The sequence below is a fragment of the Miscanthus floridulus genome, chromosome 7 (genome assembly GCF_019320115.1).
Source record: "Miscanthus floridulus cultivar M001 chromosome 7, ASM1932011v1, whole genome shotgun sequence".
Taxonomy (NCBI): Eukaryota; Viridiplantae; Streptophyta; class Magnoliopsida; order Poales; family Poaceae; genus Miscanthus; species Miscanthus floridulus.
In genome coordinates this window covers 113,635,449-113,645,946 of record NC_089586.1, presented here as the reverse complement: position 1 = coordinate 113,645,946, position 10,498 = coordinate 113,635,449, and the positions used below count along the sequence as shown (strand labels likewise).

Genomic DNA, 10,498 nt, shown 5'->3' with positions numbered 1-10,498 from the left:
CGGCGAGAGAGGAATCCCTTCCTCCGCGAGTCGCGAGCCGTGGAGATCCGTCCCACTCCAACTCCAGGCCATCCCCTCCGCCTCAGACCTCGGTGCAAACCTGCCGCGAAAATAGCAGCCGCCCGTTCGCTCTCTCCCCACTCCTCCCGCGATGAGCGACCCGCGGGGCCGCGCCGCCGGTCCCGACCGCGACGGGGACGATCCGCACGACCTCCCGCTCGCCGAGGACGCCAACGGCGAGGAAGCGTGGCAGACGCCCGAGAAAGAGGCGGTTGCCGTGTCGGAAGGGGCGGCTGCGGAGGGCGGGGACACGACCCCGGACGCCGAACCGGAGAGCGATGACGGAGAGGGAGGAGTGGGTTCCCCGGATCAGGCGGAGCCCAATGCGGGCGGGGAGCGCGCACCGCCCGTGGCCGCGGCCCAGGAGCTGGAGGGGATCGTTGGCGGCGCAAAGGTGGAGACGAACGGCGAGGACGCCATCAGCCACAACGCCGACGGGGAGGACGACGAAGACGATGATGGAGACGAGGAGGACGATCACGACGACGACGACTCCACCCCGGATGCGTCCCCGAGGGCTGAGGTGAAGGTGGAGGGCGAGAGCTCCACCGGGATGGCCCAGAGTGGCGCCGGCCACCGCGTGGAGGTGGAACCGGACCCCTTCCTCGACGGCGATGACTCTGGGACGGAGGAGGAGCAAGCCGCGTTCATGGCGGAGCTGGAGCACTTCCATAGGGAGCACAGTCTCGAGTTCAAGCCGCCCAAGTTCTACGGCAAGGGCCTCAACTGCCTCAAGTGTGCATCTTAACTATACCTCTCGTTCTCTGAGCTACTCCTGTACCATCTTTTGTTGTCTAAACGCACTTGGCCCCTGTTTGCTATGTTGTAATCCAGGTTATGGAGGCAGGTCGCCCACCTGGGAGGCCACGAGCAGGTACGGCTGATTTCATTATCACGCACAGGCACTTGCTGCTGTAGATACAACAGAGTGAAATTTTCCATAGTATCACTGATATCCGTTCCTCGTACAACTGAAATTACAAGCTAGTAAAATACCGATGATCTGTAACAGGTTTCACTTCTTTTTCATTATTGCGCTGCTCAGCACTTTGTATGTGGGCATTAGTTCAGTTGAATAATTTTGCTTATTCAGGTAACGATTTGTAAACTATGGCGTCAAGTTGGAGAGACTTTCAGGCCACCAAAGTAAGGGCCTCTTTTCACAATACATGTTAAATGCAACCTTGTAGATGATTCTTTTTATGCCATGTAATCATCCTTTGATTCACATTCTTTTGCAGGACCTGCACGACTGTTTCTTGGTCATTTCGAATTTTCTATGAGAAGGTGATGCACTAGCTGCAGTCTTTTCCCCATAAATTTCCAAGGAAGGCCTTTGTTTACTTTATCCATAGCGTAGCTGAGGAGCATTTTATCCATGAACAGAACTGTAGTAATTCTCAACCTTACTTCAGTTAATTTGGAGAACAAAAAATTACATCACTCGAACTTAGTTTGGTTCTTTTAAGTTATAGATACAAATCTTTTCTGGACTCAGCCTAACAAATATAAATATGGAGCTAGAGGTACTACACCTGTCAGTGAATAAATTTTAACCTTGAAGTGCCACAGACTTTTTTATCCATTTCGTGATAATGATACTTTATGCTGTTAATTGTTTAGAGCCAAACAAATATAAGTGTTTTTTTTCTTATCTTTTCTTGCCTTGTGGGAACAAATATGGCAGTTAGCTGTTTGACATGCTTTAGATGCTAGCCATACTTCTTTTACTCCTTCAAATCCTTGTTGATGCTTTAGATGCCAGATTTTCTATTGAATATAGTACTCAGTAGTCATCGCACTAAGGTCTCATGTTATATCTATTCATTGGTTTCCTTGGTCTGTTAACTGATGAATTTAGGCACTTCTTGAATACGAAAAACACAAAGTCCGGACTGGTCAGCTTCAGATACCACCGCCTAGTGGTGCTGACCGTGAGGTAAACCCTTTTCTTTTTAAAGAAAGAATAAACAGTGCAGCTTTAACTTATATATTTCTAGTTAGCACACATATCTATATTTTGTTTAAATGGGTTCATCTTATTGGTTTAAATATAATGTACACAGATTTTATCACCTTATATATTCGTTTTCATTAGCTGTGTAGAATTAGTACTTTGATATAATTGAAGATTAATGTCAGAGTCAATCTATATTCAGGTAGACATAAGCGAATTTAGTCACTGAATCGCTGCCCTGTTTCTAGCTGGAAACCTGGCGTCAGTTGTGAATCTATGTAATATTGTAATGTGCGCACTATTCAAGGAGGCTGCTTGCTAAGGCCCCGTCAATATATCTGAGACTGCAGAAAATGTTCTGTTATTGAAATGTGCAAGTTGCTAATTTTAATTTGTTTTGACAAGTTCCCTGACGGTTTTGTAGGTGGTTGTAAATCAATCATCTTCTGCCAGAGTTAGAAGGGATGCTGCAGCGCGTGCTATGCAGGGTTGGCATGCTCACTGCCTCCTTGCCAATGGCACTCACGGGGATAACATTTTGAAGGTAATAGAATTTCCTTTACTGGGATTCACATTTTGTTTGCTTACTGTTCTCGTTGAAAAAATATTCACTTTTCTACAGGACAAAGATTCAATACCACTTTCAAGTCGTGATAAAAAACTAAAAGGCTTTGGTACGCTTCACGATTGTTTTTTTTAACGCAACACGCTTCACGATTTTCTGTTGCTAATGTGCACTATGCTATTTTTTCTCATGTATCTTTCATGATATGTTTAGGGGTGCTCAAGAGAAAGAAAGCATCTAGTCCAGAGTATGCTCTCAAGTCGTCCCGCTCAAAAATAAATAAATCACAGTTAAGGCTCCCTGTACATTCATTTGGCTACATCTATATATTTAAGCATTGTATGCAATATGTTAGATGAAGAAGACATGACTGCTACTATGCAATTAACAAGAGAAATCCAAAATCTTGTAGCGCCATGTAGTGCAATTGAGCTCATCTGGAGGAAGTTTTGTCCATATATTCGGATGCTGTATGACAGTTTCTCTGGTGTGGTGATTCCTGTTCTCGTATGTAATGGAATGCACAATTTCAGGGAAGATTCTATGGTCATTGACGTTGGAGAACCGGCCGACTGGGTGAAGATCAATGTGCGCCAGACTGTAAGTTCAGCTTGTATTGTTTTGTTAATAATACTGTGCAGAGTATTATGTGTATGTTTTGATTATAGCCTGTACCATGAAATGATTGTTTTCACAAGGTAGCTTTACTAGTAAACTTCCACTGAGTTTTGAACTGAAGTTACACTGTTTGATTATTGCTTCCCTGCAGAAAGATTGCTTTGAAGTCTATGCACTAGTTCCTGGACTTCTACGTGAGGAGGTGAGGAAGTATGGTGCCATTCATGTGGAGAGGCTAGCTTTAAATCTTTTCATTGGCCTAAAATAAATCCTTTCGGAGATAAATGGAAGATAAGCAAAAGGAATTTTCCTTGAAATGAGGCCATGCCATAGAGGAAATTGTTAATTTTTTTGTTCTGATCTGATGGTAGCAGGTGCATGTTCAATCAGATCCTGCTGGACGTCTGGTTATCACAGGGGATCCAGAGCAGCCTGATAATCCTTGGGGGATCACTCCGTTCAAGAAGGTGGTAGCTTCACTTTGAACGCTAACGCAAACACATTTGTGAACTCAGTTTAACATGTAGTGAATTTTTTGTCTCAGGTGGTCAACTTGCCATCAAGAATTGATCCTCACCAAACATCCGCTGTTGTCACGCTTCATGGTCAGCTATTCGTGCGTGCACCGTTTGGTCATCCTGATATGTAGATATGGAATCCTGTTTACTTCAGTTTTGTTGACTGCGGTGCCTCTTCACCAGTGATATTCCTTGATATTACTAGGTCCGTGATTTGTGGCCTCTCAGGCATTCCTTGCCTCAAAATTTATCTTGTTTTCTTTGATTTCATGTATTTTGTTTATTGTGCAGGGTTTATGTCAGTTCTGTTGAGGAAATAGGATTTCATTTGAGCAGATACATGATGTCAAGCTGACTTAGCAGAACCGTTCTGTGGTTGGATGCTGTTTGCTGGTGTTGCGATCTGTTATCACTTTTTTTTTTCTTTCTAAACCCACTCCTTTAGTCTTCTTAATATAATGATACGTAGCTCTCTTGCGTGTTTGAGAAAAAAAAAATAGTAGTGGTCATAAAATTAGCTGGTTCATGCATGTATTCCAGTTTCATGGTGAGATTTTATAGAGAAAGGAGATGTTGGTCGTAGTAGGGCCAATTTGACATTATGATTACTTATTATTCTTTAATATTCTTCTTCTGTATTATAAATGCCTCTCTGGGTCACTCCAGGGCACCCTAAAGTTGCATTTTTGTGCATAACGCCGGTTCGTCTGGTTTATGAAGCTAATTGCTCTCTCTATGTGATAGAAGTCTCAACTGTGTTTCAGTGGATCGTATTGCTTCAGTGCATAAAGCCGGTTCCATTTGTTGCAGCGAAAGAAATTAGGGGGTGTTTGGTTCCATCTTCTAAACTTTAATCGTTGTCTCTTCGGATGTTTGGACACATGCATGGAGTATTAAATATAGACTATTTACAAAACTAAATACACAGATTGAGACTGTTTTGCGAGATGAATTTTTTAAGCATAATCAGTCCATGATTTGATAACATGGTGCTACAGTAAACATGTGCTGATGACGAGTTAATTAGGCTTAATAAATTCGTCTCGTGGATTACTGATGGATTCTGTAATTTATTTTTTTTATTAGTATCCGAACATCCCATGCGACACCCCTACGTAACATCTACTAAACTTTAGTCACCGGATCCAAACATCCCCTTATTCTGATTTTGAATTCAATTGCTTGTTGAAAAGCTTATTTGTATGGCCATACAGCATCACTGCTGCTACCTGAGCTTTGTTCCTTTCATTTGTACGGCCATACAGGGCTTTCGAAGCCCAGATGCTCCTTTCAGAAAAGGAGTGTGGTTCGGCTGTTTGGCGCAATTTTTTGAATTACAGAAACAACACTTGGGGCGTGTTTGTTCCCTGCCAGACTGGTCAGACAAGGAGAGCCACATACCCGAGGACAGGCCCAGCAGGTACAACACCTGCTTATTTGGTTCCATTTTCTAGAAGAGTCAGTTTAGATAGAGATCTTGTTTGTTTGCCTGTACGTTGGTATGCTGCTAGTCTAGACAGAGATCTTGTTTGTTTCCCTGCATAATGGTATGCGGTTTGTTTGCCTGCTATGCGGTCACCTTGGAGTGTAACATGCTAGAGTTACCATCCAGTTTTTTCTCTTTTCTTCTTTCACACATTTCTACGAACATATTGGACGCACATGTTCGTTCATGGCTGCAACCATGCTGCTGTCTTCGTCGGCCGCAGGCAGCAGGCGCACTGTCGTCAAAGCTGCTGTAGCGGCGGGGTTGTGCTCGGGATTGTCCATGCCGCCGCACCCGATCTTGGAGAATGACCCCGCCATGGACGCGTGGAGCAGGCCGTAGCCGAGTAGCACGCGCGGCCATCGCTTCCATGGCCGTCTCCTCCTGGGGGCTGCGTCCGGCTCCGGCGTCTTCACCATCCCGGCGGGCTCCCCCACCAAATCGAGCTACCCTCCACCGAATCGAGGTCCTCCACCATCCAAATCGCGGTAGGAGGAGGTGAGGGAGGGGGAGGGGGAGGATGGAGCTCAGTGCGCTGGTGCGAGGCCACGCCGGAGATGGTGTCCTTGGCCGCCGGTGACGGGGTGGGAGACGGAGGGAGAGCGACCGGTGACACGAATGACTGCGAGGGCCGGAGAGAGCCGAGCCCAGAAAAAAACGACCCCCCTTTCGTTTTTCTGGGATCAGGCCCTCAGCTGCTTTAGGCCCCGTTCGTTTTATCAGGAACGACAGGCAGGAAGAGTTTCGAATTGTTATTTAATTTGTATAAGCTTTCAGTAAATGGAATGATTTTTGGCGTGGTTTTGTCTGAACCGAACGGACCCTTAGGCCCGTTCGGTTCCTGGGGATTGACCCCCACGAACCATTCCCGACTGGATTCATTACTAAAGTTTATATAAGCATTCCATAGTCGGAATGCTTCCAGGTCCGGATTTGCTATAAGGAAGAGAGCCTTAAAGAACGTGCCAACCAAGCCCAAGAGATGTCCAGGCAAAGGGCTGCAGCTAGCGGGCCTATATAAGGATGGCAACGCCCCTCGATACCCGATACCCGACGGGTATTTCATCCATTAGGGAACGGGGATGAGATCATATCTTTACCCGCGGATATCTAAATGGGCAAGAATCCATCCCCGATGGGTATAGCGGGTACGGGAATGTTCCTTGTTTACCTGTTCCCGTTACCCGTTGGGGAACCCGACTATTTGAGCTGTCATGCGAGTATTAGGCCCAAAGAAGCTCAACATAGGTATTTTGGCCCAAATCTGAACAATCATATATATAGTTTGTGTGTTCTAAGAACCTAGTTCAATTTTTTCTCACCATCTCCACCAGCAGCACAAGCACGCCTGCCTCACGAGCGCTCGTGCCCCTCGCTTTCTCAGTTCGGTCTCTCTGCCACCTTTGCTCGTCCTCCTCACAACCTCGCTCCTTCTCATTGGCATCTCCGAGACTCCGACACTTATACCCAGGTGAAGAAGAAACATCTCCGATTGCAAAGCTGCGACCCCAAGTGTCCTTATTTATCGGGTATGCAGTACCCGTCGGGTATCTGTTACCCGATCGATGCCCGACGGGTACGGGGATGGGCAAGAATCTATACCCGAGACAGTTAACGGGGACGGGGACGGGAACGGGATGAATTCTCCGTAGCGGGAAAGAGAACGTTCCGACGATACCCGACGGGTACATCCCCATTACCATCCTTAGGCCTACATCTGGCTCTCGTCTAGCCAAACAAGCACATCCTTGTATTCTCCCTAGAATATACCCGCCTGCTCCTCCGGAATAACCGGCCCGATTTCTCTCTGCCGTCGGATCTACCATCGTAGGGCCACGGTTTCTTCCACCGGATTCAGCGGGCAGCGGCTCCTCAGGTTTCTTTCGGCTCCGCGTGTTCCATTTGGCTTCTCTTTAGGAGCTGCGACAGCAAATATATGGCCGGCTTCCGGTTCTTTCTTTCGGCTTCTTCCCCTTTTCCTCTTCTCCTACCTGCTCCTTCTCGTGAGGAATCACAGCAAACTACTATCGTCACACTGGAGATGGACGCCAACAGGACTGCAACATGTTTGTTGCCTACGGAATCTTAAATGTCTCAACTGGCCAAAGTGTGCGGATCCAAGAGCCTGAGCACGACGGGGAGCCCTTTCGACGGCTGCAGAGTCAGGAAGTCGGCCGGCGCGTGCACGTACTCCGGCGCCACCCCGAAGGCGAACCGCCGCAGGATGAGCGCCAGCGTGGCCTTGGCCTCCAGCATCGCGAAGTCCTGCCCGATGCACGACCGCGGGCCCAAGGAGAAGGACAGCAGCGCGTTCGGGTGCGCCGCCGCCCTGCCCGCGCCCCACACATCCTCGTCGCGGTGAAGCATCGCGATCGGGATCAGCAGGAGGGTGCCCTTTGGCACCTTCACGCCGCAGAGGTCCGCGTCCGCTGTCGGCTGCCTCGCGATCATCGGCACCGCGCCGTATAGCCGGAGCGTCTCGTACAGCACCACGGTCACCTGCGAAACAACATAAGAACATGGCCGTGACGCACGCTCGCCGGCGGTCACCGTGCGGAACGGATATACACCTGCTAGCTAGCTCAATAAGCTTAAGGTGGAGGAGGCTCACGAGCTTGAGCTTGTTGAGGGCGTCGCCACGGAGGGGCACCTCGGCGCCGCCGCACTCCCGGATCACCTCCTCCCTAAGCCGCTGCTGCCACTCGGGGTGCGTGCCAAGAAGGAACATGGCCCAGGTGAGAAGGTGCGAGGTCGTGTCGTGGCCGGCGAAGAAGAAGGTCTTGCACTCGTCGATGATCTCATCCATGCTAATAGCCTGCTGCTGCCCCTTGCCGTCGTCGCCGGCGGCGTTGGCCTCCAACATGAGTCCGAGCAGGTCGCTGCCGTAACCCCTCGCTTCCTTTGCAGCAGCGAGGCTCTCGCCGATGATGGCCATGAGCGTGCCCCGCACCGTGCGCTCGAGCTGCCACCGGCGCACGTTTGCCTTGGTGGGCACGTACTGCATGCCCGGCACGCGCACGTTGTCGATGGACGCGAAGGCGATGAACTGGAGGTCCCGCTGCGCCAGGAACACCTCCTTCCCCTGCCGGTAGCTGCTGCCGAACACCGTGTGCGAGATCACGTCAGCGGTGAGCTCCGTGAACTGTTGCCCCACCTCCACCGCCACTACCCCGTCCCCGCTCGCCGACGCCGCGGCGCGCGCCTCCCACCCCCGGATCACCTCCGCCGCGCATGCCGCCATCGCCCCCGTCATCGACTTGAGCTTGTCCATGGCGAACGCCGGGTGCACGACGCGGCGGTGGCACGACCAGTCGTCGCCGTAGGTGAAGACGAGGCCCATGCCCATCAGGGACAGTATGGTGGGGCCCGGGTCCGTCTTGCCGTACAGCCCTGACTTGTCGAAGAGGACCCGCTTCACCATGTCGTAGCTGCCCACGAACAGCGCCGGAGTCGAGCTAGACTACGTCAGGAACACACACAGCCAACCGTGTGACACGACCACAGCGAAAACTTCTCAGAATTCAGAATTGATCTTGCCCGCTCGCGTACCATAGAGCGACATCCACGCGCGGGATGTAGTCGTGGGAGGTGAGGTCCAGCGTGTCGCAGCTCGTCGCCGCCCGCATCGCCTGAATCTCCTTGCTGTTGCCCACGAAGGCACGGTACGGCGGCCCGCGGACGCCCAGCCGCGCGAACGCCCTCGCGACGTCGTACGGGCGCCACACCAGGTGGACCAGCACCGTCCACAGCCTCGTGACCACCACCACGGCGAGGGCGGCGGCATCCAGCGCTGCAGCTCCCGTGCCCATGTCGAGCAGCTAACAGGATACGAGAACTTGCGGTGCACCCACCCTGCGAAGCAAACTGCAAACCGCACGGGATAGTACTGCTGTGATGTCGTCGTTGTGTGTGTGCGCGCGCCAGTGTCACTACTGTGTGTATGTTTTATTTATGGAGTAGAGACCGGTCTAAAGTAATACACAAATATAAAAAGGATTACATAGACATGTGTTACAGGTAGTGATATATTTTAGAGTTTGATGAATTCATCTTTGATTGTTTCTTGAATAGCCTCTGAGAAGAGCGTGGTCTGGGAACTCTGCGATGACAAGCTTGCTCTAACTGCATGAGTCCAATGAGGGTGTTGTCATCTTCTTCAATAACTGTGAGATTGGGCAGCGATAGTTATTCATCCTAGTTGAGGGGGATTTCATTTCTTCCTGTGAAAAGAGTTGTACTTAGGCCTAGTAAGAACAGGGTATCGAAGTGTATAACAAAGTTTCAAAATCTTAGGGCACAATGAAAATACATGATGAGTAGAGGTAGGCAACAGGCTGAAATCAAAGCAACATGATATCATATATAGGAGTGTAAGTTAAAGATTTTTTAGGTCGAGTAGAGCAGGTATGGTTTGAGACGGGCCAAAACATACAAATTTTGACTTGAGGCATAGGTGGCAGGAAATGGAGCAAAGGTCTGTACATATAGCACTGAACATATTCATTTTGAATTATTAGCATTGAGGCATAGCAAATAACGAACATGTCGGCAGCATAAATACAAAAAAAGAAAAGCAAAGTACTATAATTATATCCATAATGGAAAATTAGACACTCAGCAGGCAATCGCTGACTGAAGAGTTGGCATGATGGGAAAAAAAACACAACCGCTTTGAACAAATTGCGCCAATATAAATCAGAATCAGAGGGGAGAACAACAGGACAGCTGACCTGCTGCCATGCGACGCCGCTTACCCATTGGTTGCTGCCGCTTGTCTGCTTGCCCATTGGCTGCTGCTGAGACACATAAGCGTACAGGTGATGGTCTTTTGTTGTTGTTGTTGTCCTTCAATCAAGCGTACACGATGTTGCTGAGACAGTAGAATGGCCTTTTTGTTCCTATCACATCACACACAAACTCTCAAAGCAAGTTATTTGATGCAGATTATAAAGAAATTAAAACTCAAAACACACACATGCCAGCTCTGAAGTCAATAATCAAAGGCAATTTAGCCATGACATTGAGGAAAAGGAGATTCGACGTCATAAAAAAATAACACATCGATCTATACATGGTAAAAGAACTGAGACCATGTGTTCTCAATAATATGGGATACCTAAGAAAATAGATGATTACCGAAGCTGGGAGCGTAGCCATGAGCAGATCGGACCAGGGCAGAACCTCTTTTCTGTATTTCTCTGTAAATTTCGAATTGGAGTCATGCTTTTACTGCAGCACTTACTATGGCTATGAACCACAGTAGCACTGGCCAAGCAAAGGCTGAAAGCACGAAA

At 49.0% G+C, this 10,498-nt stretch overlaps 1 protein-coding gene and 1 pseudogene across 2 annotated transcripts; one reads left to right on the top strand and one right to left on the bottom strand.

Moving 5' to 3' along the window:
* On the top strand, positions 1–4,438 carry LOC136464330 (AT-rich interactive domain-containing protein 5-like). Of its 2 annotated transcripts, none has more exons than XM_066463286.1 (13): positions 1–795; positions 895–934; positions 1,154–1,206; positions 1,302–1,347; positions 1,922–1,999; positions 2,442–2,561; positions 2,640–2,691; positions 2,796–2,871; positions 3,116–3,182; positions 3,352–3,402; positions 3,572–3,667; positions 3,745–3,923; positions 4,010–4,438. In XM_066463286.1, exons 1-12 carry the CDS (start codon positions 152–154, stop codon positions 3,847–3,849), a joined length of 1,428 nt encoding a protein of 475 aa, XP_066319383.1. In that variant the 5' UTR covers positions 1–151; the 3' UTR covers positions 3,850–3,923; positions 4,010–4,438. The 2 variants fall into 2 exon arrangements, with proteins under 2 accessions (XP_066319383.1, XP_066319384.1); XM_066463287.1 differs by having other exon boundaries at positions 5–795; positions 3,575–3,667; positions 4,010–4,435.
* Positions 4,439–7,002: 2,564 nt separating this feature from the next.
* On the bottom strand, positions 7,003–9,013 carry LOC136464329 (cytochrome P450 709B2-like; annotated as a pseudogene).
* Positions 9,014–10,498: the final 1,485 nt, after the last annotated feature.

What these genes read in the sequence shown, in the direction of transcription:
- LOC136464330 (XM_066463286.1), top strand. Translation starts at nt 152, where the DNA reads ATGAGCGACCCGCGGGGCCGCGCCGCCGGTCCCGACCGCGACGGGGAC. An exon ending in GAGACTTTCAGGCCACCAAA is followed by an intron (nt 1,207 to 1,301) that starts GTAAGGGCCTCT and finishes ATTCTTTTGCAG; the next exon opens with GACCTGCACGACTGTTTCTT. An exon ending in TCAAAAATAAATAAATCACA is followed by an intron (nt 2,872 to 3,115) that starts GTTAAGGCTCCC and finishes GCACAATTTCAG; the next exon opens with GGAAGATTCTATGGTCATTG.